The sequence below is a fragment of the Armigeres subalbatus genome, chromosome 2 (genome assembly GCF_024139115.2).
Source record: "Armigeres subalbatus isolate Guangzhou_Male chromosome 2, GZ_Asu_2, whole genome shotgun sequence".
NCBI lineage: Eukaryota > Metazoa > Arthropoda > Insecta > Diptera > Culicidae > Armigeres > Armigeres subalbatus.
In genome coordinates, this window is record NC_085140.1 from 399,488,561 (window position 1) to 399,515,861 (window position 27,301).

Below are 27,301 nucleotides of genomic sequence, written 5' to 3' on the forward strand. Positions count from 1 at the left end.
GCGTTATTTGCGATAAAACGAGTCTCATTCATTTGAAATGGTCATGTTAAAATCTCGATTTGTATATAATAAGTAGGATTAGATTAAATTAATAGCGCGAAAGACAACATCTGCAAGTTTTTTAGATAGTGGTAGAACATGAATGTCGTAAGGCATGTTTTTTTGCTATTCAAGACGTATTGGATATTATATTTTGATTAAATAATTCAACAAAGTCTATTTGAAGTATTCTCCAAAATATCCTTGAAATAGTCTTTCATTTAGAAGATCATGATCTTGAATAATTACCTAATATTTTCTGTAAATGTAAATAAATATTGTGTAAGGTTTGAATTGATACTTTATCTCAAAATTAGATTGAGATTTATAGATTAGATTTTTTGATAAATAGGATCATGATGGGGTAAAACGGACACGTTGACGGGAATCTCCAGAGATTTCGACGGTAATCCAACATGCATACCGAAGAGAACCTTCAAGGATTCGAATGACAATCCACCTTCTTCTTCTAGAATCTTCTAGAGATTCCGAATGAAATCCTCCACGAATTCCGACGGGAGCATTCCAGGAATTCCGACGGGAATGTTCCAGGAGTTCCAACGGGAATGTTCCAGAGATTCTGTCGATAAACCTCCAGTAATTCCGTAATTAGAAGGACTCCGAAACAATCTGTCGAGGGATTCCGAAGCAAATCGTCGAGGGACTCTGAATTAATCCTCCAGGGATTCCGTAAAGAATCCTCTAGTGATTTCAAAGGGAACCCTCCAGGGATGTTGAAGCAAATCTTCGAGGAATTCCGAAGCTAACCGTCGATATATTCTGAAGTGAATCGTCAAATGATTCCAAAGCAATTCGTCGAGGTATTTCGAAACAAATCGTCAGAGGGATTCCAATCGTCGAGGGATTCTGAAGCAAGTCATTGAAGGATTCCGAGGCCAAACGTCGAGATACTCCGAATTAAATATTCAAGGGATACTGAATCAAAACGTCGAAGTATTCTGACAAAATCGTCAAGGAACTCCAAGGCAAATCTCCGAACAGCTCCGAACGATTCTGAAACAAATCTTCGAACGACTTCGAACGAGGAATCTGCAGGAAAACTGTCACTCCAGTCCGTGATGGTTGACCACATGTTTTTGACTGCTGGCGAATTATCAGGATTGCTTCTCCGTTGTTGTTCGTATCAAGCTTACTTTGATGCTTTCAAATAAATTAGATATTGCTTTTTCATAATTAACACCAAGTGCAATTTGACTGCCACACAGGAATCTTTCTCAGAAATGAGAAACAAGCTCATTTGTCTTCCACTAATTTCATTATGATACGGTGAATATGCGAGATAACTCTTTTGTCGTCAAACTTTTTCAGTAATTCATTATGCTATATGTTGAAAATGGATATCACTGCTAACTAACTTTTCAAATTCTAGGGGGAGAGGGGCTATTAAAATATTGAAATGCTTTCCACCCCCGCCCTCTACTATAGGGGAGGAGAAGACCACCAGCTGTCATCGAGAGAAAAAGTAGCATCATTGAAATTTTACACCGTGTGGTATAGGAAATGAAGTATATTTTTGTTATTATTATTTATTATTTAATCAGACTAAGGCCGAAGTGGCCTGTGCGGTATATAAGAGTCTTCTCCATTCGGCTCGGTCCATGGCTACACGTCGCCAACCACGCAGTCTACGGAGGGTCCGCAAGTCATCTTCCACCTGATCGATCCACCTTGCCCGCTGCGCACCTTGCCTTCTTGTGCCCGTCGGATCGTTGTCGAGAACCATTTTCACCGGGTTACTGTCCGACATTCTGGCTACGTGCCCGGCCCATCGCAGTCGTCCGGGCTGATGCCAGCTGATGCTCGTCCAGCTGATGCAATTCGTGGTTCATTCGCCTCCTCCACGTACCGTCCGCCATCTGCACCCCACCATAGATGGTACGCAGCACTTTCCTTTCGAAAACTCCAAGTGCGCGTTGGTCCTCCACGAGCATCGTCCAGGTCTCGTGTCCGTAGAGGACTACCGGTCTAATTAGCGTTTTGTAGATTGTCAGTTTGGTACGGCGGCGAACTCTATTCGATCGGGGCGTCTTGAGGAGTCCAAAGTACGTACGATTTCCAGCCACTATGCGTCTCCGAATTTCTCTGCTGGTGTCATTTTCGGCAGTCACCAGTGAGCCCAAGTACACAAATTCTTCTACCACCTCGATTTCGTCACCACCGATGCAAACTCGCGGTGGGTGGCTCACATTGTCTTCTCTTGAACCTCTTCCTATCATGTACTTCGTCTTCGACGTGTTGATGACTAGTCCGATCCGCGTAGCTTCCTCTTCAGTCTGATGTAGGCTTCCTCCATCTTCTCAAAGTTACGTGCCATAATATCTATGTCGTCGGCGAAACCAAATAGCTGGACGGACTTATTGAAAATTGTACCACTCGTGTTAATCCCTGCTCTTCGTATTACCCCTTCCAAAGCGATGTTGAATAGCAAACACGAAAGACCATCACCTTGCCGTAACCCTCTGCGGGTTTCGAAGGGACTCGAGAATGCCCCTGAAACTCGAACTACGCACATCACTCGATCCATCGTCGCTTTGATCAACCGTGTCAGTTTATCCGGAAAACCGTGTTCGTGCATTAGCTGCCATAGCTGGTCCCGATCGATTGTATCATATGCGGCTTTGAAGTCGATGAATAGATGATGTGTGGGCACGTTGTATTCGCGGCATTTCTGCAGTACTTGGCGAATGGCGAACACCTGGTCCGTGGTGGAGCGTTCGCCCATAAAACCCGCCTGGTACTGCCCCACGAACTCCCTTGCAGTTGGTGCTAGTCGACGGCATAAAATTTGGGAGAGTACCTTGTAGGCGGCGTTCAGCAATGTGATTGCACGGTAGTTGCTACAATCCAGCTTATCGCCCTTTTTGTAGATGGGACACACGACACCTTCCATCCACTCCTGCGGCAAAACTTCCTCCTCCCAACAATGTTATAAAACAAAAATTAAGGACGTTTCTCAGAAAAATCTTGGTTTACGGGGCTAGTATTTGAAAAGCACACAAAATAGACATGAAATCTCGATTTTTATATTTTTTTCGAATAAGCAGTTAATGCTTAAGATTGTTGAATTTCTAACCCCACAAACTAAAAATTGTTTGACAAAAAAATTTCTATAACGTTCTAGAGACATTTTAATTCTCATTTTCTATATCATGCCATGTCAAATTTCCATTGTTCTACTTTTTCTCTAAACTTTTCCAGGTGGCAGCACTGATGAAGGAACCTCCCCCATTCAAGAGGAGTACAATGCGAGTTTCTCTCAATGACCAATGACGCCGTCGTAACCAGAACGCTTTTTTGCCCATGGGTGTTATAATTTTATTTTGACTCTTCAGGTAGGAGAATTTTACAGCCGTATACTGTAGCGTAGCTAATCTAAATGTTGAGGGAGTTGGGGGGGGGGGGAGGCTCTATATAGCCTATCGAACGAACTGTCTTCTTTGTCTTGAGCTGTTTGCGGAAAAAGTTAAACGTCTTGAAATAATAGTTCGAGTAGAACAAGAAGTAGAATCGTTATTCGCATTGCGATTTGAACTTCTCAAATGGTGTTCGGTGATGCAAGATCCCATGTTTAAGCACTTTTATTGCATTTCATTTTATTGCTCTACTAACATCACACCATGCGTTTCTTCAACAAAAATCAAACAACATCGATGCTTTACAAAACAATTTACAGAAGTAGGTACGTCGAAAAAGTTCTCTATGAAAAGTTGGTGACACATAAGGTTATAATGAGTTTCCCACTGTCACGTGTCAGTTTTTAAGAGGTGTATAAATCCCAGATGGAACATGTTCAGATATGTACTTCTTGATAAAACATTCGCAGATATTTACATCGTATTCAAGAATGTTGCGAATCACTGAGATTAATCGTAACAAAATCTAAAGCAATTTAAGCAATACCTGCTTGGATGGGCTTTGATAGGACACTCTGAAGAAGAAATTTCAAAAGCGAAAACATCTTATGGAATTTACATTTCAAAAGCGCGAATATGTGATAAAAATGAATCTATTAAAACATGTTGGAGATTCCTTTGAATGCTTTCAAGTGGAATTTCTGCAAACGTATTCCTGCAGATTCTTCAGTGTTTTTGCTTCTAAACAAATCTTTTGATAAACTCCAGGAAAGAAAAAGCTTGGAGAACCTTATGAAAAAACTCGTTAGAGATCTTCTGTCCCATTTTAATACAAAATCTAAGAAGAAAGTCATCAGAAATCATAAAGGATCATTCAGAATAAAATTGGGAGAACATTTCTCTATTATAGCATTCCAAGATAAACAAAATTGAAGAAACTTATCGAGAAGCTGATGGGGCACGTGACCCACCAAATTAATGAATGAAATTGCCAGGGAATTCCAATTTTTTTTTCTAGATTTTTCGATGGGATTTCTTGGAAAAAATTGTTTTATATAATTTTAAAATAATTGCTGAGACAATTCATTAACAAAAAAAAAATTGGAGAAGTTCCTAATTCTATTTTGGCTGAAATTCCCAAAGCAATTTGTAAAGAAATTTATAAAAGGATTTCTTCTTAGGGGCGATTCAAATATGACGTCCACTACTTTTTGAGATTTCTAGACCCCCCCTCCCCACACTGTCACGCTTTTTTGTATACCTAGTATATGTAGTGTCACAAAATCTTAGACCCCCTCCTCCCCTAAAACTTGTGACATCATTGTTGAACGACCCCTTAAGAATTTTTGGAAGGTTTTCCTAAAACAATTTCTAAATGACAAGCCTCACGGAATCCAAAACTAATTTCACTCGGGAGGCTTGTCATTTAGAATACCTACGGAAATATTTTTAGAAAAACATTCCAAAAATTCTTTAGAAGAAACTCTTTTATGAATTTCTTTATGAATTCCTTTGGAAATTGCTTTAGGAATTTTTGCCAAAATTGAATTAGGAACTTCTCTATTTTTTTCTGAATGAATTGCCTCAGCAATTATTTTAAGATTTTATAAAACAAATTCTTCCAATTCCTTATGAAATCCCATCCGAAAATCTAAAAAAAAGAAGTAATTTCTGGAAGAGTTTTCGAAAAAAATTGGAAAGGTATTTCCGAAAATAATTTAGACTTTCCGAGAAATTCCTAAAAAAAATTCCGTAGGATTTCTCCTAAATTAATTTCCGAAAGTATTCCCAAAATAATTTCCGTAGGTATTCCTGAAGGAATTTCCGAAGAGAGAGTTTCCAATGGAATTTCTTAAAGGATTCGTAAAGGATTTTCCGACCGGAATTTGAAAATTAAATCCTGAAGGAATTTCCGACATTCTTAAACTTCTGCAAGAATTTCTTAAGACATTTCTCCAAGAATTCTTTCGGATTTTCTTGGGATTTCTTCTGAAAACCCTCCAAAAATTACATCGGAAATGAATCCAGAAATTCGATTGGAAATTCCTTATAATATTCCTTCGAAAATTCAAAAAAGGAATTATAAGAATAAATCAAAAATTCATTCGAAAATTCCTTTACGAATTCTTTAGGAATTTCTTCAGTACCTACAATACCTATGGAAATTGTTTTAGGAATACCTTCGGAAACTTGTTAGGCAGAAATCCTTCCAAAATTTCTTCAGGACCTTTGGAAATTCCTTTAGGATTTTTTTTTTCGAAAATCGATTTGGGAATTTCTTCGGAATGTATTTTAAGAATTCTGCCAGTACATTCTAAAGAAATCCCTTTGGAAACTTCAGGAAGAAAATTTCTCGGAAAACTCCCTACGGAAATTCTTTCAAAAATTATTTTAGGAATTCCTTCGAGCATTCCTCCGGATTTTTATTAGCAACTTTCACAGAAATCCATTTAGACCTTCGGAGACTAATGCCGCCGGAATTTCTTTCAGAAATTTCCAAACGGTTTTATAGAGAAATTTCCGAAATTTTCTTTCTCTATTCATTCCTCCAAGAATTCCTTCGGAACCACCTTCTGTGGTTCTATCGGCTAATTCTCAGGAAATTACTTCGGAGATATATTCAGAAATTCTTTTGGAAATGCATCAAGATATTCTTATATAAGTAAAACCTTTACACAATCCTTAAGGAATTCTTGCGTCTTGAGAACTTCTTCGGAAATTTCTTCCAAGTTTTCTTCGAAAATTCCTTCGGAAATTCCATAACGAATTCCTTTGGAAATTTGGTCAGAATTCCTACGGAAAAATCTTTGGAAAAACCTACAGAAATTGTCTCAGGAAAACCTTCCGAAATTCGCTTAGGAGAATTCATGAGGAAACTGGTGTCGGAATTCCTTTGAACTTTTATTTTTGCGAAATTGCTGCAGCAATTATTTCAGGAATTTCTTGAAGAAATTGTTCCAGTAGTCCTAAAGAAATTTCTCCGGAACTCTAAGAAGAAATCCTTTTTGGAGTTTCTACGAAATTTCTTCAGAACTTGATCAAGGAATTCTTTCGATTTTTTTTAGGAATTCCAACATCCAACATCCAACATCCATTTGAAATTCTTTGAGGCCTTCGGATATTCCTTTCAGTTTTTTTCGGGAATCACTCATATATTCATTCAATATATATATAGGGATCATTCAAATATTACTTTGAAATTTTTAGAAATTTTTCTTTTCTTTCTTTTTTATTTCTTTTAGTATTTCCTTTTTAATTCTTTTAAAAATATCAGAAAAAAAATCTTTCAACAAAATTTCCGGAATAATTCCTGCAGGGATTTCGGAAGACATTTCATATGGTTTTATTATAATAATTTCCTAAGCCTGTCATAAGACGAGTTTATACAATCCCATTGTATCTTGACAGATACGTATTTCGACCTCAAAAGTAAGGCCGTCTTCAGTGTCTCGTACTTGACTCGACTTAAGTCGAGTCAAGTGGTGGAATTCAATGGGATTGTATAAACTCGTCTTATGACAGGTGAAAACATTCCACTAAAAAGCTCAAAATAATTTTCTTATCAATTTCATAAGGATTTCCTGGAGGAAGTCTCTAAGGCATTTCCAGAGAAGATTACAAAGGTCTTTCCAGAGAGGATTCAATGGACGAATGTCAATATGAATTACTGGCGAAATTGTTAAAATTATTCCTAGAGTGAATTCCAGGAGGAGTTCTCAAAAGAATTTCTGAAGGATTTTTTAAAACATTATTTAAAACATTTTTTAAAGAAATTATGAAATCAATTTCTAAACAAATTCCCAAACGATTTCCAATGGTATCGTTTAAACAATTCCTGTAGGTATTCATGGGGACCGGAGACGAGCCAGCCTCGGGCTGAAAGTCTCTTTAATAAAGACACAAAAAGGGAATTCATGGGGAATATCGTCAGCATTTTCCTTTTAGGTATTTTCGAAGAAATTTTCAAAGGAATTTCCTAAGGAATTTCTAAAAGAATTTCTGAACAAATTTGTAAAAGAATTCGTAAAGGAATTTCCGAAGAAATTTTCTTAGAATTGCTTCTTTGAATTGTAGTATAGTATGTCTGAAGAATTTCCAAAGGAATTTTTGTATTTATCTCCGAAGTAATTTTCGGAGGAATTCTTGGGGAAATTTAAGATTGTCGGAAATACCTGGAAAGATTTCTTTATAAATTCCGTCAGGCATTCGTTCGGAAACTGCTGAGGAAATCCTTGAAATTTTGTCCTAGAGTTTTGGAAAGGTTTCTTACAGAAAATTCCCGAGGAACTACTGGAGAAATTTCCGATTGTATCCGAGACAATACCTAAAATAATTTTCGATTTGCATTGTATTTTATACATGATAAAATGAAACATAAATTTCGTAATATTTGAAACAACCTGAAATTTAAATTAAATAGATTTATCGCTTGACTGATTTACGCCTCTAATTTTAGTTCTGACTTCAAATTATAAATGAATCAATTACGACAAAAATGTTATTACCCGAGCTCTGGCGCCGCCAGTGAACAAAAGTTTAATACAATAATTTCAAATTGTAAATGAAAATCATTACAACTGCTATGATATGAAACGACTAGCAGTTCGTATCCTTTTCCTTATTTGATTTAGCTTTACTTTATTGATGAAAGTATTGCATTGATGTAAATGAGTAAAGACTGTGAAAAAAAAATCAAACTAACAAATGCAATATATTAGAAAATAAATGAAAGAAATCTAACACCCCATAAGCTTGCCGTGAAATCCAATCTAGGATCTTGAGAACTTTGGAGTATCAAAAGGGTATACTTAATGCCCGTATGCCAGTTACGTTTCATTTATAGCAAAAACTCACGATCGATGTCTTCGTTTACTGTAATCTGATCGATATCTCTATTGATTATTTTTATTTCTAAACAGTTGGCTTCTTACCTATCTGTGTCATGTCGAAAGATCATTCGATAGCTCGCAAACGTTCGTGGCGTGTTATCCATACAACCGACATTTTGGAAGGAATCACTGTTCCGTTGCATCTATTTCCACGATGGGTCTTGGCAATTCCTTCCAGTTGTGCACAATAATTTTCGCAAGTTTAAAGTTGTTTTACCTTACGGTGGTGCTCTACCAGTTGATATTTTGCAGCGGATGGCAATGCCACAATGAACGTTAGTGGCTTATATATATTTTTAGTTGTATCATGAATCGCTGTTACAATTTCATTAACTTTTCCGCAGAGTACACTCCGACGATTTTCTTCATCCTACTGCTGATGATTTTCCCGGCTTTGATGGTTATCGGAATACTGAAGGTTAGTAATTTGATTACAGTTCGCCAAAGATAAACAAGCTGTTTAATCCATTCTGTGTGAATAGAAAAACCTCCAACTGCTGCGTATCTGTAAAGTGTACAACATCGTGGAGAAATCGGTAGCCATCTTTATCCAGCTGGTCGGATTGATAATGATGGAACGGGTCTATCAGATCTACCGCCGCGGACATTACGTGTCCGATAAAGAAGCCATTTCGGTAGAATTGGCATATGCACTGATTTCGGTTGGCATCCTCCTAACAGCGCGTAAGTTATTTATATTTGATAGTGTTTCAATTAAAAACCTAATCTTGAAATTCCTGAAAACAGTTTACATGATTTTCCGTAACTGGATGATCAACGGAACAATTGAGTCCGTCAAACAGGATCTTTACATTCTGAACCGGGAGAAGTATGTCATGCAGTACAACAACGAAGAGCCATAATTTGGTCACCTGAGACTAGGGTCCATTCTAAAACTAAATGGCGGGAGGCTAAATCATTCAAGATCTTCCATAAATGGTTATTTCTAGCTTCAAGTAATTTGCGAACAATCTCCAAATAGAGCCTATTTTGTTTTGTTTGTTTTTTTTTTGCAAATATTTCGATATCCGTAGAATCGAATAATATGTTTGAAGTATAGGATTCATCAAATAATCGGTACTGGAAAGTTAATAAATGAGCTATTAATTGAAGACGCATCATATTTTTAATTCACCATTTCATTCATGTGACATCCTAAATATGCCGAATCCTTCGATTCGCGGTTTTATTCCTACATCCTCGGTTGCATCCTATCTTATCCGCTGTGTTCCTCTTCGACATTAATCGCATTTCAGTGTTCAGCTTTCTTCTGAGAAGCAAAATAATAAACCTGAAATGACGCAATTTTTGATCAACGCCTACTACATGAGTACATATCTGATGACGGTCCATAAGCAGAAGAGGGTTCAGAAGCAGAAGAGGGCCCATAAGCGAAAAGGGTCCATAAGCAGAAGAGGGTTCTGAGGGTGTATGAGCAGGAGATGTCCATAAATGGAGAAGAGGGTCCATAATAAGAAGAGTGTCCATAAGTAAAAGATTCCATTAGCAAAACGGATCCAGGACCAGGAGAGGTTTCCATAAGCAGAAGAGGGTCCATAAGCAGAAGAGGGTCCATAAACAGAAGAGGGTCCAAAAACAGAAGAGGATCCGTACGCCAAAGAGGGTCTACAAGAAGCAAAAGACGGTTCACAAGAAGAAGAGGATTCATAAGCATAGCAATAGCATAGCAATAGCATAGCAATAGCATAGCAATAGCATAGCAATAGCATAGCAATAGCATAGCAATAGCATAGCAATAGCATAGCAATAGCATAGCAATAGCATAGCAATAGCATAGCAATAGAATAGCAATAGCATAGCAATAGCATAGCAATATAGTAATAGCATAGCAATAGCATAGCAATAGCATAGCAATAGCATAGCAATAGCATAGCAATAGCATAGCAATAGCATAGCAATAGCATAGCAATAGCATAGCAATAGCATAGCAATAGCATAGCAATAGCATAGCAATAGCATAGCAATAGCATAGCAATAGCATAGCAATAGCATAGCAATAGCATAACAACAGAACAGCATAGCAATAGCATAGCAATAGCATAGCAATAGCATAGCAATAGCACAGCAATAGCATAGCAATAGCATAGCAATAGCACAGCAACAGCATAGCAATAGCATAGCAATAGCATAGCAATAGCATAGCAACATAGCACAGCAATAGCATACAGCAATAGCATAGCAACAGCACAGCAACAGCACAGCAACAGCATAGCAACAGCACAGCAACAGCATAGCAACAGCACAGCAACAGCATAGCAATAGCACAGCAACAGCATAGCAATAGCAACAGCACAGCAATAGCATAGCAACAGCACAGCAACAGCATAGCAATAGCATAGCAATAGTGTGATAGCATAGCAATAGCATAGCAATAGCATAGCAATAGCATAGCAATAGCATAGCAATAGCATAGCAATAGCATAGCAATAGCATAGCAATAGCATAGCAATAGCATAGCAATAGCATAGCAATAGCATAGCAATAGCATAGCAATAGCATAGCAATAGCATAGCAATAGCATAGCAATAGCATAGCAATAGCATAGCATAGCAATAGCATAGCAATAGCATAGCAATAGCATAGCAATAGCATAGCAATAGCATAGCAATAGCATAGCAATAGCATAGCAATAGCATAGCAATAGCATAGCAATAGCATAGCAATAGCATAGCAATAGCATAGCAATAGCATAGCAATAGCATAGCAATAGCATAGCAAAATTATAAACAAATCAATGAACGAAAACAAGAAATAAATTCATCACTGAAGGAAAACTCCAACAAGTGAATGAACTCATAACATTCATAATTCCGGTGGAATGCATTCAACAAGCAAACCTGATTGCCATCGCAACGGGTGCCGTTTGTATACGTTTACGTCTTAAATGAACCAAAACACACATTCAACCGGTTCACCACCACGCGACACCAGTAGATCGTGTTTATCGACGATGAAGGTAAACATATTCATCAACCATCGTCCCGCGTTTTGTAAATCTTCAATGCGCAAACGCTATTTATGAATGGATGCTTCACCCATTTTGACAGACATTTTTCACTTGACATCCTCAATTTTCAGGATCCAGCGAACCACCATCCGAAAAGGACTGTCATTGCACTTGGCTGGATTTTGAAAAATCGAAAGAGAAAATTAGGAAAAAATAGATTTTCATTAGCTTCTAGTTTTTAATTTTTCTATTGTTGCACAGTTCTAGGAAGTGATTGGATTACTTCGTGTGGTTTATTGATTAACATGATTTTATTTCAATCAGTGACGTGGAAAAATAGGATGGATTAACACTTCCACTATCTCGTGAAGAATAGAGAGTGCTCGAAGAAAATCGTCTGGTGGCAGCTAATTTGCATACGAAATTGAAAACCATCGAGTCTGATAACTTTTAAGTATTCTAATCAAAACTAACGTCAATTTGGCCTAAATACAGTTAACTGCAGAGCCACCAAAATGTGATATACTGCATTATATCATCGACGGGGTGGAAATTTGCTTTTCCTTCGCATGGAAAATTGTCAGTGTCGCATTCTTTGTCTTGTTCTTCTTCGTATGGGATAGACCGATTGCTGCTGTTGTTGCATACCTCACAGGCGCAGCCGGGTCCTTAGCAGCGATAAAGGCGTATGTGAGAGTGCGGTGGATACGCAGAGGCTATCAAAGTGTGATACAAATCATATCGGAATGATACGAAAGTGGAGCTCATAAAACGAACAACTCCATTGCACAATCATTGCCGTGGTCCGTGAGCAAGGGATAAGCTTTCGGTAAACATTTTTGGCACCCGTTTGTATACTTTGCCTTAGGGAGCACGTTATATAACACGTTATAGATTAAACTTTCAACAACGAAGGCCTGGTCCTAATCAGAGGCAGCAGTAAATTTTTAATCAACTTACAGAGCACCCCGGCCGATATGGCCAAGAAGATTTCATTCAAGGTGGTGTTTGCCTCAGGTAAGTTCATCAAATATGCAGGAAACAACTTTTCGTTCCGTTGCTAAAGCTGGAGTGATTCGATAATGATAACTTATGTTTTAGATGAGGATTCTGACTACCCCGCCAGTGAACTGAACAGTCATAGTCCTACGGTGCATGGATGGCGGTCGAACCCGAGCAGCCCGGTGACACCGAAGGAAATTGTCCTTCGGTTCTTTAACCCGGCCCGGATAACCCGAATTCAAGTGTTGGCCCATCAATACTATATACGTGAGTTTTGTTTTATCAACTTTGGAGACCATGAATCAACGGTTCATTGTGAAATGAATATCATTAGTATGAATGTGTTTACTAAGAGAGTATGCGCAGTTTTAACCAATTTCAGTGAACATGTTCATGCATGAACATGTGTACAACTATTTTGCTCATTTTGTTTTGATCCGGGAAGGTCTGTTCTTTAGAGTAACACGTGGCATTTATATATAGTGGAATGTTTACTATTTCGTATGCACTGTTCAGATATTAATTACATTGAACTTGGATTGGACTAGGTTTGGATTAGATTTGCATTGTACATCAATTAGACGGAGTATAAATACACAATATTGTTTTCTTATGATTCTTTGTAGCGGAGCGTATCGAACTATGGCTCCACTATTCAAGTAAAAGTGCACCAAGTACTCCGTCCAGCCAAAGTTTCGAGTACATGGGCTTTGTAGCTTTGTCCGATAACTCCAGTACGAACTTCACATCCCGGGAACTTCAAAGTGTGACTGTTACTCCAAAAGTTGGATCTCATCTTAAACTACGCCTTGGACCACCGTATTCAAACAAATACAATGCCGACAATCAGGTGGCTCTGCTGGCAATCAACATCCTCGGCGAAGAACTAACCTCCGAAGAGCTGGCTTCCATTCAGTCCAACACTGCACTGTTGAACGCAATGCCGGCTAACATTGATGTGTTAAACAGCACGCTTGCATCGTTGTGCGATGATTTGTCTTATTCTATGTACGTAGAAGAGGGTATTTGTGATGTCGTTCGCAGAATGGAAATGCTAAAGGTTCAAGCAGTTCAAGGTAAGTGAGCATAATGACTAATGATTTAACCAGTTGCTCAAGAATCAATTTTTTTTTTTACAGATGAACGCTTTGAGTATGCAAGAAAGCTAAAGTTGTGCATGACAGCATTACGCACGGCAGGCGAACGACTTGGGCGATATGCCTTAGCGAAACGGCAAGCTGTTCAGCAGGAAGACTTCAGCACGGCTCGATTGCGTAAGGAACAAATAGAAATGTACAGGAAAGCAGTATTCGATCAACTTCGAGTGGAAACTTTACTTCAAAGCGATAAGAATATTACCAGTAATGATAGCTGTTCGGAGCTGTACGCTTCCAAACCGACGTTGCCTTCTCCACCTAGTCTGCAGGACGTAGCAAGTGCTTTATCGGAAACCTGTCTGCCCGTTGTGGCGGAAGCTGTTACCAAGCAGCAAATCCTACACGATACGACTGATTCTACCACTACGACCACCACCAATTCAACAACTTCAGCATCCAGTGGCGGAGCTACCAGTAAGCCACACGACTCCACTCCTAGCAAACACTCACACAGTCTATCCAGACCAGATGATATTCCAAACTCTCCCCTACTTAGCCATAAGGGTCGAAGCCCGATGCGTTCGCCAACGAATACGGGTTCGCTGCGTCGACGAAACAAAAGCGCCCCCAGGAATAGTTACGAAGACTACGATGAACGAGCAATCACTACACTAAGGCAGTAATTGATCTACCACGTAGTGGACCCAGATATTAACCTGTTTTATTTTTCGTCTTTTATGGTTCTTTATTTCCACAGTTCCCATACCAACGATTTCTTCCGGGAGTGTCAGGGGACGGCGATGATCGAAAACGAGTCGGGAAAAACTCGCTGCAAGCTGAACGAACGTGAAAGGCGGCAGGCAGCGCTACCGATACTGATCTTTGGAATGGAGCTGGTTGAGTTGATCTACTCGCGACAGTTTACCGACCGCGAAGAAGGTTTGGTACGGCTGCGGAGCATTCTGAAGCGGGAAAGCGATGAAGATCAATCGGCCGGACCGAACAAGATATGTCGAAGCGCCACGCTTTTGCTGCACCGTGGAGTTCGTGATGCAGTGTTTTCGGTTTTTAGCCAGGCCACAGAGACGGTCCGATCGCTGTTCATGGAGTTTGTGCCAAATCGGTGAGTGTTGAATTTAGTTAGAGGTTAAGAGACAATAGATAATCAACCTGATTTTTCCAACAGTGTATCACCGAGTGAAGTGTCTCGATCTGTGGATCGTCTTTTACCGGAGCTTCTATCAAAAAGCGGGGATCCTTCGGCCAGGGTTCATACGCTGGCACAACACACAATCCTTAGTATTGCAGCGTGTCAAGAAGTGAGAGATCAACATCTGATCGCTCCCGCACTGTCTAGACCGGTTGGTAATGGAACTCATCCACGGTTGGCGCTTAGCAGGATGCAAATGCTGGAACAGCTAGTGCTGAGCCAAGGTATATCCAGTGACAAGCAGAGTGGATTGGCATGTCGAACATTATCTGAAGCGGGGTGTTCAGGCATTCATCATCCAGCGGAGTCCGTACGTAAGGTCGCCGAGCGGGTTCTTCTGTTGGTATACAAGGTAAATCCTAGGTTGGTAAGAAAACAACTGCCCCCGGATGATGATATTACGCGGCGGAATCTGCTTTATCGGCAGTTATTTACCGAATTTGATAAGCTCGATCTGCAAGTATGTTGAAAGATGAATACATAAATAACAGAATTTAATGATTCCATTGGTTTCAGCGTAAAAAGGAAATGTTGGAAAGTAAACAATTCAGCGGCCCTAACGCTTTTGGTGGAATAAGTTCTCCGCCGATGTCGAACAGTTCGAAGAACTCGCCACCGGTTGAGGTTCGAAATCGAGCGTTGCGATACGACAGTGCCGGAAGCACAGGGCGAACGATAGTCAGTTTCTCCGACGACAAGAACTCTAATGGGCAGTCAAATTTCAATTCACTGAAATTGCAGGATTCGCATCTGAGTCCGGTGAGACGACCCGATTCGGCTGGAATCATCAAGAGTAAGAGTGGCCACGCCATAGGTCATCACCATTGGACCAGTGAGGATAAATGTGAAAGTTCCTACTACGAGAAGCCGAGCTGCAATGGAAAAGAGCAAAAGTTGAGCCAACCCAAGACGATGCTGTACGACAGTACGGTTGGATTTCTTGGGTCGGAGAATGGTGGCGGCTCTCGGAAGAGCTCCAACTCGGACTCGTTCGATGGGATAGACAATGAGATGTAAATTGGAATCTGTTGTGGGTGTCTTGGTTAGTCAGGACGTTTAAAGTTTGTGCATTGAAAATTTCAGTCGCTGCCCGTTCTGTGATTGGATCTGCCATGGGGACCCTACCCAGCTTGACAAGCACTACTGGAAGGCGTGCCCCGTGCTGACCAAATGTCCACAGTGCAGTCAGATATTGGAGGTGGCCGCGCTATCGCCGCACCTGATAAGTAGGAAATGTTGCCAAATTAAGTTTGCAAAAAATTCAATTATTTTTATTTTTCAGATGAATGTGAGGCAAAAACTAGTTACGTTACCTGTGAACGTTGCACGGAGTCAGTGCACAAGGATCTCTACGAGTACCATATGATGGAAGATTTCTGTCGAGGTGGGTGTTGAAATCAAGGAAATTTGTTTAAAGGAGTGCTTGGGAACGCGGTAAAGATAAACAATTTCACCGATGTTACTAATATTAAATAGGAAAATACTAATGGGCAAAACTGTCAAAATCCGTTGTTGATATTTTTTATTTTTTTTTTATTGTCTTTATTAATGAGGTTTTCGGCCCTTGACCGGTTCACCTCATCGTTGTTGATATTGAAAATTGCCATAGTTAGTGATATTTCATTTCATGGGTACCAATTAACCGTTGTCAGATTCTACGAATATGTTTTTAGTCAGCTTTTTGCCTTTCTCGTATTTAATTATTTGTATATGCATACGTATATTATGTGATTAGCTATGCTAAAAGAAACGAAGGAACTTTCATACCAGAAAATTACCCACACCAGTTGGGATTTGAACCCATAGGCTACGGAAGGTGCCGGGGCTTTGTAACATATTTTCTTCACTTCTTTACAGAGCTTACTACTGGTGCAGCACGGTGTCCATTATGCCACGACGACGTTCTCCTACCGCTGGACGGAGGTTGGAAGCGACATCTACTCAGTCGATCAGGTTGTTTAGGAAACACAAGACGAAGAATTAAAGTTTAGATACCATAAATCAAAATATCTACTGTTGAAAGGAAACATCTTCTGCAGCGTATCGCTTTTTAGTCTGAATGTGGCAAATGATCCGGGGGTGGAGCTAGTGGATTAGGATATTTAAACATCTAGAGTTGCTTTTAAATGTCTTTTAAACATTTTATCATTCTCTAATGCTACTACCAGTCAAAGTGCAAATAGATAGATCCAAATTGATTCAAATCAACAGCACCAAACGAAAGCAAACTAACTAGTAGACACATTCAAATTTTAAATCAAGCAACAAGTTTCTGAACTTATTGTTCCGCTGAGATAGCGGTTATTAGAAGTGTATAAATAAATCCAGCAGCATTTGGCTAATCAAGACACTAACGCAGATGGTACCAATTTGTTATATTGTAATACACTACAGCAAAAGAATTTATTCGAGTTCAATACACATGGAACCAGAAAATCTGAAGTCAAACTTATGCATACAAAAATGACAAATATGGAAACAAAAACTAACAGTAGAGAATGTTTTGTTGAATAGATTTTTTAACGACAATTCGAAATTTAGAGCATTGATTAGAAGTTTTCCGCAATTAATAAATACAAAAAATACATTCAATTGTCCGTGTCCGATAAATGGCAAAATTTATGAATTTATAAAAAATCTGTCCAACCAGTATAAAAAACCGTAAAAGTATTTCCCGTCCTAAACCTTGAATCAAACCGAGTAATAAATAAAGAGTCATTTTTTATTTGAAATGGAGTATATTTATTTATTGACAAGAAATCCAGTTTTACCAAGAACATAAATCGATTCCAGTATTATTAGTTGGGAGAATATCTACCAGGGTGACAGGACGTATTGTTGGCCTTGAATGTAAAATTGACTCATCACGCAAATTAATCAATACTAGATTGCTTTGAGAATAGGTCGTATGTGCAAACGAGAGATTCTCTTTGATCACGCTCTCTTTCGCTAATATATCGGCTAGTTTTGCATGTTTTGCTACATTTCCACTTCAGCATGATAGCTAAAGCTATTGTCTTTGGATATCTACCAAGAAATTCGAAGTAAACTTTTGTATAGTTTCGTAATAATCGAAAGAGAATAGATCCAAAGAGAGACTCTCTTTTGCACATACGACCTATTTTCAAAGCACTTTTTATTATAATTATAATTCAGCGATAATACATCGTGTTGTAGAGAGTTATTGACCAATGCTTCTAAAAAAGTGTACCGTAATCCAGGGGGGAACATTGATCATTTTTTTATTGCACGTAAATATTATCTCCGTAAGTTTTTTTTTCATATTTTAAAATGAGTACTGCTACATGTACAACGTTTAAGGCTTGATTATTTGATAATTTGAATTTTTTTTTTAATATTTTTGACGAGTTTTTTTTATTTTTCAATTTGGGGTAACTTTGATCATAAAATGTTTCGATCATTTATCTATAAAGCAAGCGTCTGTAAATTAAAGTAGGCAAATATAGTTGGAATCCCTTACACTCACTATGGTCCAGGATACAGATTCACGCGGAAAGATGCATTTTACTCCAAAACTATATTTTTTAGAAAAAACTGTTGTTCTACAAAATTGTTCGAAATAGTAAGGCCATCATTATGGTTCTACCGAAAAATAGGGTGGCCCATCATTTAAAAAAATTAGAAAATATTTTTTTATTCCTCGGAATATTGACATGTTATGTTCTACAAAGTTGTAGCGTAGCTTATTCCAATCAATTTCGCTAAAAACAATTTTTCTGTAGCTCTCAAGTTGGCTGATTTAGAGCAATTTTACCTAATTGGATTAGGGTGTACATTAAAAAAACAGTATTTTTGATCTACTATTTTTGTTATAGATTTCTCGAAAAAGTCGTGTTCAGGTGACTTTTAGAGCTCAAAAAAATGCAATGCAAATGCTTTTGATGGGTAGATATGCTCAATATCTTTTTCCCATCAAAAGTTATGATCGATTTTCTGTCAAAATTACATTTTTTTCATAAGTTGCTATCTCCGGTTAGGGCAGACCAAAAAAATATATTCACACGGCATTTGAAAGAGAAACTAATATTCTTTATTATGACACAAAATTGGAGATATGTTATTTTTTTATCTCAAGTTTTATCAATTTGACTAAAATCATGTTTTTTCAAATAAATTGATATAACTCGACAACGGAAGAAGATACAGACGATATTCTTATAGCAAAACACGCGTTTTGAAAAGCCCCAAAAGTCTTTAGAACATGACATCCGTGAAAAATAAAAAATGAAATGAGCAGATCATAAGTATTGTTAGCTACGATTGCAACTGGTTGCAGTTTTTTTTTCGTAAAAGGCAAGCGTCAATTTTTTATCAATTTTATTGCATTCGGCGCATAAACTCATCATCAAGATCAAAACGCCAAATAAAACTTGCTGGGCGTCTGTCGCATAAGTCTAAGATCAACTTCAAAACCTTCCGGAGTTCTGGCAAGCTATGAGAGACGGACGAGGACCCTGAAGCTGCTGATCGTTGTCAGAATCCAAGTTCGAAGCTCGGAGAAGACCTCAGCCGTTTCAACGTTTTTGCCGTGTTGAGTAACCTTACAGCTGCATCATCCTAAGCACATCCCGCATAGCATCTATCTGCTGATGGAAAATTGGATGGACCTCAACGGTTTGATCGGATTCGGTGAGTTTGTTCTGTTATTATTTTTTGTATGATTTATTCAAATTGATTGGAATAGGGCGGTGTTACTCCATCATATTGGTTTGATATTTCAATAGTGGTGATGTAACTTGCGGCTAGTTACCATGAGCCCCCATACAGACATATTTTCATCCGTCAATTTTTCAACGCAAGCGACAAATTTAGTTATTCTATAAAAATAATGGTTGTCATCCGAAAAGTTTCGCGAGCATGACCGTGTGCAAATTTAGGCTGCGAAAATATGATTGGAAGTGTGAAATGTATACGGAATACGGGTTTTATTGTGGCAAAACTGAGTGCAATTTTAATGTCTTATTTCTGAAACTGTTTATGAGTTTTGGTTGCGATCGCGATTCTTGCGTTTTCTATGCTTCCTTCTATCATAATTGGAACATGATCCAACTGATTCAGTGCAAAAATCATCCCTGTTTTATATATTTGAATGTTTAAAATTAATAATTTCATATAATCCCGCTCTTTCCAGAAGTATGAGTTTTTTTTTTGTTATACAGAGTGAATCATTTAGGTATTTGAAAACTGCAGTTACCGATATTTTTTTTAAATATATTTAGAAACCAGGAAAAAATGCTTTAAAACAAATGGCATAAATTCTTCTGACGTTGTTGACATTATTCAGCAAACTAAAGGCATAATCAAGCATACAGTGATATTTTATTGAAAATTTATTTGACCGTTGCAAAAAGCATAATATTATCGAAAAAGCACACTTGTTGTAGACAAATATTGGTAATAATTTCAATTTGAAGGATAGGTATTAGTAATATATTCTATAAAATACAAATTAGTTTATTCTATTGAACAATTTGATTTTAATATTTCAAATAGCTATTTTCACACAAAAAGTATGCTCGTCTTCAGTTTCTTGTTTTTGACTCGACAAATCAGATTTCAAATGGTAAGAAATGGTAAGATACAACAACTTTTTTAAAATATATGTATAATGAATTAAATTAAATACGCGCTGGATTCAAAATATATTATATATATTTTTCATCCGGAAGTTTGATTATGATACCTTCATCCATTTGATAAACGGTAGCATAACCAGGCGGGGCTTACTGTTAGTGATAGTGACCTCGGAGTTGACAGTTAACAGACAGCTTTCTTCCATAACATCACTGCCAGACAGTGGGGGTTAGTTTGTACACACACACACACACACACACACACACACACACACACACACACACACACACACACACACACACACACACACACACACACACACACACACACACACACACACACACACACACACACACACACACACACACACACATCCCCAATTTTTTGACACAATAAAGAATATGAATTCCCCTTTCAGATGCCGTGTGAATATATTTTTTGGTCTGCCCTAACCGGAGATATCAACTTATGAAAAAAATGTTATTTTGACAGAAAAACGATTATAACTTCTTATCGGAAAAAGATATTGACCATATTTACCAATAAAAAGTTGCATTTTTTTGAGCTCTAAAAGTCACCTGAACACGACTTTTTCGAAAAATCTAAAATAAAAAAGTAGATAAGACATACTGTTTTTTGAGGTACACCCTAATCCAATTAGGTAGAATTGCTCTAAATCAACCAACTCAAGAGCTACAGAAAAAGTTTTTCTAGCAAAATTGATTGGAATAAGCTGCGCTACAACTTTGTAGAACATAACATGTCAATATTCTGAGAAATAAAAAAAATATTTTCTAATTTTTTTTATATGATGGGCCACCCTATTTTTTGGTAGAACGATAATGATGGTCTTACTATAGCGATTAATTTTGTAGAACAACATTTTTTTCTAAAAAATATAGTTTTGGCGTAAAATTCATCTTTCCGCGTAAATCTGTATCCTGGACCATACCCGAGCAGGAGAGATTGGCTCAATAATACCTAATTCTGTTATTGATACCACACTCTGTTATGAACTAGCCCTGCATGAGAGGTAAAATACCAAAGGAATAATACCAAAAATTAATATGCACAATACTTAAGCCATAACATACTCAGTTATTAAATTGAATTTCAATACCAAATGCATAACCAATTATTATTCGTTTGGTATTGAAATACCTAAGCATGTTATCCCTCAGGTATTCTGCATATAAGTTTTTGGTATTATTTTTTGGTATTTTACCTCTTATGCAAGGCTAGTTCATACCAATTTCTGTTATCGAGGTCTTCGCTCCTGCTCTGGTAGTGCACTGAGGCGATGTGTGATGTAATAAAACGAGTGTTTCTAGTTCAGTGGTTTATTATATAATGAATTATTAGACAGTGTCAAACTCAGTTATTCCCTAGGTCAGCCTACTGTGATGTGCATGCAAGGCTCATACTGTTATGCCTTCTTACCCCTCGCGCATGATTGACAATGACGATGATGACAGATTCATCGTAACAGTGTTTTGGCAATGCTGTGTCGGAGCGCCGGTACGCGCAAGCAACACAGGGGGTGCATCGTCATCCTCTCAGTCCAGAACAGATCCTCACGCGGGAAAGGCATCTGCAATTGTGCTTTCCCATGTCAAGTGATTCCTTAGTCTCGTTAAATATTTACATTGGCGATCCTGCCAGGAGTGAAATAAACAAAGGAAAATATAATAATTAACATATAAGGAATCACTTGCCATGGGACGCTTTGAAAGTGTTTGTTGAAGAGTGTGTCTAGTAAGAAGTGTTAAAAGAGATCGTTTGGTATTACGACGATCGTCAGAGAGAAACAAACACAGCATGTAATGAAAACTGCTGTTGAGGTAAGAAAAATTGAAAATGGCGAGTATTGAAAACTGCCATGTAAAGAGGTGTGTAATGAAAACCACCTAAGCACAGTTTATAGCGTGTAAAGAATACCGCTGAAAATAGGGCGTGTAATGAAAACCGCCAAGGAACCGTCGAGAGATTATATGGCGCGTAACGAAAACGCAGAGAAAGCAAAAAGTTAACGGCGAGTAATGAACACCGCCTGACTAAAAATATGGGAGCTAAAGAAACCCGCTGAGGGTGAGAAAATAGCTTGTATTGAAAACCGCTGAGAGGAAAAGATGGCGCGTAAAGAAGACCGCCTGAAAGAAAATGATTCCTGAAGAAACAGGTTCAAGGAGTAAAAATGCTACGGTTGCTGTGAGCGAGTAATGAAAACCGCTGGTAGAAACTGGAAACCGCTGGAAAACTGGTAGAAACTTCGTAAAAACAAGACGATTAATAGAAAGCAATAAAAAGAAATGAAAAAAATACACACATGATTTGGATAAAGATAACTCGAAACGATTCGACTAATTTTCAAATCTGCGAGACGCGCAAACAATCGAACTATAAAAAGATGATTTATAAGACCAACAGTATGAGTATTGGAATTGGTAAGAGATCAGAGATGAAAACATTTACTCTCTCCAATAGCAAAGAGCGTTGCTAGAGGAAAAAATATAGTTTTATACAATGGGAATAGACTGCAAGCAGAGTGAAATAGCCTTGCGGGCAAAGGTGTAGAACTGGCATTCCGGAGATGTCGTTTCATGAAACATAACTGATATGATTATTTATGTCGTCATTGATGCTGCCGATAGTAGAATAGTGAAGGTGATAGCGCAGTAGAAGTAACGTACAAATGCATAAGTTTTTAAAATTTACAAGATTGGAATTTACCGGTTGTTAATTGAACACCGATTATTTTTGCGAAAAATGATTTGGACGAAAAACTATTGAATCTGAGGAACATTTTCTATTAGTAGCCACAATATTTAATAATCTATCACATTCACTTTCGGCTAAAGAAAAAACTTGTGAAAAAAAACACAAACACAATTATCCACTCTAAAATCGATTTATTGAATCTAAAAGTTAGAACCCTGACTATTGATAGTATGGATAGGTATAGATTTACCAATGAAAAATATCGACTTCATTATTCATGTATACGATTTTAAGAAATTTTAATTTAAGATCGGCTACGGTGGTTAATGCATGAACACGAATTTCCGGATAAACCGACACAACTAGTCAAAAATCATAATTCTAATTTATGGCCGTTTTCGAGCCTATTTTTTAAACGTGCCAAGGGTTACGACAAGGTAATGTGCCTGCTATTTAATATCTCTTTGGGGATAATTATACGAAGAGCAGGGATTGACATGAGTGCAACAATTTTCCAATCCTCCTTTCAACTATTTGTCTTCTCCGACGACATTTATGTTATGGCATGTCACCTCATGAAAATGCAAGACTAAATTTTCAAGAAAGTACAAGACTGACTAGGAGCTAAGCAAATCGGATTAATGTCCGTCGAAGGCAAAGTACATAATAGGAAGAGGCTCAAGTGGAGATAATGTAAGTGACCTATCACGAGTTTATTATGACGGAATCGAAGTGATGAGATCGCTTAATTGGGCTCACTGGTGACCGCAGATAGCGATACTAGCAGATAAAGATCATGTCAGATAATGCCAAGAAATACAGTCGCCTCTCCACATCTCGATATTGAAGGGACTATCGAGATAAGGAGAGATCGAGGAATGGAAGGAAAATTGAAGTGGATACTAGATCGAAAAAAGCTCGTTGCTAAGAAAAATTACAACAAAACAAATATCATTTCATGTTTTTGATGTGTTTGTTATTGTCCAAAGGTAGTCTAGTAGCTTAGAAATTTGCATATATCGGACATAGGGAGAGAGAACCCTGAGCAAAGTATGACCAGAACACATCGAGAAAGGAAGGTTATGGAGTTGTAGAAAGCAAAAATGTATGTAGATTGAAGGGACCAAGAAAATCATCGACATAGGGAGAGATATCGAGATATAGAACATCGAGATGTATAGAGTCGATTGTAATACTTATTTTAGACTTTGCAATATATTTGGATTGATAGAGACGCTGTCGTTCCAAATTAACCACCTACAAAACCGATAGTCCTTTAGGGTTACGAGTCCTAAACAATGATTGCAGAGGATCACCGCGCACTTTGTCTTAGAAAGTGTCGATATCCATATATGGTGTGGTGCAGATGGAAAAGAGTGGGAGTGCGAAATAATCTAAATTATTTGGTGAAGTTCACATTTCCTCACATGTTAGCTCACTGACAGACATATTTATAGTCGGCTCTAGACTACCAATATTTGGTTGACTATTGGTCATTGATTATTAATGTACATTCTACAAATCAATATTTTTTTTTTTTAATTTGAACACGTTTCAAATAAGATGCATTACACACAGAACTGAGTTCGATTTTTCAACTGTGAGGCGCTTTCAGCAGTAAAACTGGCTTATTATGTTTTTTTCTGCCTATAGTAAGCACTCTCAGTGACAGTTGTATGAATGAGTCGATGGAGTAGTACACTCAGAAATAGACCAAATCTGTAATAGCATACAAACAAATCATTTTTCATATTGTCAACCAGGAGAAATGCAGTTAGCATAGATTTTCCTTAGAGTGTAGTTTGACTATGCCATTCTACGTATTGAATAATCATGACTGAAAGCTGATTTGAGTACTTTCCGTAAATTGTATGGTATGTCGAGTCTGCTACAAAATCATCACTGAGCAGTATCGGCTGGCTTGCAGAATTCAAGGTAGCTGGTTGAATAGACACAGAACGTCAACGGAAGGTTACTGTGGATTTTTCGCGCGACTACTTTGTTACGCCGAGGCCAATTTCCAAGATAAAACACCGGGGTCCTGAATGACGATTAAGTCAATCAACTCGATAACCAGAAACTAATCCCCCCATCCAGCTAATACCCCATAGTTGCTGCGACATTACTACCCACAATAGCTAACGATCCATATACTTTTGTTGTGGCGTCTCATGGTAACTAGTAGAGCTATTGCGGTAGCGTTTCCACACAATGGTGTCCAGTATGAATGCTTAACAATTTTCTTGTAATTTTGATACTACGCTTTGTACTGCATAACAAAGAAATTCGAAATATTTACATATCTACAATTTGATAAACTTGATTCAAATATACTTGATAATCTTGGTATCCATAAACTTTTATCAACTTGGTTACATGCATTTGAAAGAGTAAGAAAAGCTGACAAAAACTGCATATGTTTGAATATTTTTGAATGTGAATGTGCTGCTTTGTGTGAGAAATTCAAGCAACTACCCAGGGCATGAAAGTACCCTTGCTAGCCACGAGATGTATGGAAGCACAAATGGTATTTAATATAGTAACTTTGCAGCTTATAACTTATTGCTTAACGAATATTAAGTCCTAGCAGCTTACATATTCAACATAGGTTACTGCAACTCATATGTGACCAGTTTAAGTCGCAATAAAGTTGATAGAACCAGATTTACATGACTTATGCTGCTCGGGAGGCGCGAGGCGTCAATGTTACAGTTGTGGAATGCGGGAATATGCAAACATGATTCTGTAAACTATTGGAATCCAACAATGTATCCAAAGCAAATATTAGAGAGGATAATGGATGACCAATATTTAGAAAATATTGTATTTATAAGTGCAGTAAACGTGATGAGAAGAAATATACATTGTACAACTAATTGTACTTATTGGTTTCATAACTTTAAGCTTCATTCCAAACAAAATCGGGACATGCAAACCTAATATAATAACATCTTTTGTTATAATTATTTTATGAGCTAAGCGAGCCAAGCACATCAAATGTATGCGGGTGATGTAATAGTTGAAATTGTTGTGCACAGAATATATATGCCGCATGAAAATTATGTTGTACGCATGGATATATATTTTTTTTTTTTTTTGAGTGGAAGGGGGATGTTATGTGCATGCAAGGCTCATAATGTTATGCCTTCTTACCCCTCGCGCATGATTGACAATGACGATGATGACAGATTCATCGTAACAGTGTTTTGGCAATGCTGTGTCGAAGCGCCGGTACGCGCAAGCAACACAGGGGGTGCATCGTCATCCTCTCAGTCCAGAACAGATCCTCACGCGGGAAAGGCATCTGCAATTGTGCTTTCCCATGTCAAGTGATTCCTTAGTCTCGTTAAATATTTACACCTACTATGTTATTACTACATCTCGGGCATCCTGATGGGCCAAATACAATGGATACGTTTGCGTGCGTTTTGACAGTTTTCTCATGGAGAAACTGTCAAAACGCACGCAAACGTATCAATTGGGTTTGACCCATGACATTATCGATGTCCTCATCGATATCACTACCATCAGATATGTAATCAATCATCCATTTCCTTATATTTTGAGGTGAACAAACCGAATTGAAAGGGGTATTTGCAATTTGAAACCCATCTATGTCAGTCACAACATACCTATTGTTTGGCCAAATTTTATTAATTTTGTGCGGCTTTTTATATTTTGGCGCTAATTTATGTCTGCCACCAGCCTTAAGAACTATGAAATCACCTAATTTATAAATTGTGCTCTTATTCCTTTTTTATCTGTCATTTTTTTTTGTTATATGCTTGATTTTGTAAAATTTTACTACGAGCGTTTTCACGAACGTCTGACTCAGATACTGTTTGCCTATTAGCAACAAAATTTTCAATATTATGATGTGCACATTATTTTGCTGGACTCCAAACAGCAATACACTAGGATAATTACCAATTGACCTGTTATATTTATTATTGATTTTAAATTCTACCTTTGATAATAATTCATCCCATTTTTTAGATGAATCGTAACAAAATTTTGCAAGCATGCGTTCAACTTGACCGTTAGCTTCCGGTGTATAGGCAGCTGTTTTTATATGCTGATGTCAATGAAATTTTTGAATTTTTGAGATGTAAAACAGGCGCTTCTATCCGAAATTATTTGGTAAGGCTTACTATAAAAATTAATATAATTAATCAAATGACAATTTCGTAGGAAAAAGCTTTATGAATTTGGTAAATGCATCTGCTATTATAAACACATATTTCGCTCTATTTGATGAAGGTAACTGAATCGGCCCATAATAATCTAAATGTATAGTTTTGAAAGGTTTATCTCCTTTATCAATGCCTTTTACAAAACCCTCTTTTTTTCTCAGAAGAACTGTAAAATATGCATGTTAAACAATTATTTATGTATTTTTTACAATTTTT

At 37.7% G+C, this 27,301-nt stretch overlaps 2 protein-coding genes across 6 annotated transcripts; both read left to right on the forward strand.

The window, feature by feature from the left end:
• Positions 1-8,354: 8,354 nt before the first annotated feature.
• Positions 8,355-9,414, forward strand: LOC134217525 (uncharacterized). The gene is made up of 4 exons (XM_062696288.1): positions 8,355-8,577; positions 8,647-8,720; positions 8,785-8,986; positions 9,050-9,414. Exons 1-4 carry the CDS (start codon positions 8,457-8,459, stop codon positions 9,163-9,165), a joined length of 513 nt encoding a protein of 170 aa, XP_062552272.1. The 5' UTR covers positions 8,355-8,456; the 3' UTR covers positions 9,166-9,414.
• A 2,001-nt stretch (positions 9,415-11,415) lies between these two features.
• LOC134213272 (centrosomal protein of 104 kDa) lies at positions 11,416-17,311 on the forward strand. Of its 5 annotated transcripts, none has more exons than XM_062692160.1 (11): positions 11,416-12,287; positions 12,372-12,539; positions 12,899-13,348; positions 13,412-14,048; positions 14,127-14,492; positions 14,556-15,039; positions 15,096-15,257; positions 15,321-15,592; positions 15,663-15,805; positions 15,862-15,963; positions 16,437-17,311. In XM_062692160.1, the coding sequence occupies exons 1-11, from the start codon at positions 12,248-12,250 to the stop codon at positions 16,568-16,570; spliced, it is 2,958 nt and encodes a 985-aa protein (XP_062548144.1). In that variant the 5' UTR covers positions 11,416-12,247; the 3' UTR covers positions 16,571-17,311. The 5 variants fall into 5 exon arrangements, with proteins under 5 accessions (XP_062548144.1, XP_062548145.1, XP_062548142.1 ...); XM_062692161.1 differs by having other exon boundaries at positions 13,412-14,045; XM_062692158.1 differs by having other exon boundaries at positions 11,416-12,099; positions 12,165-12,287; positions 15,096-15,592.
• Positions 17,312-27,301: the final 9,990 nt, after the last annotated feature.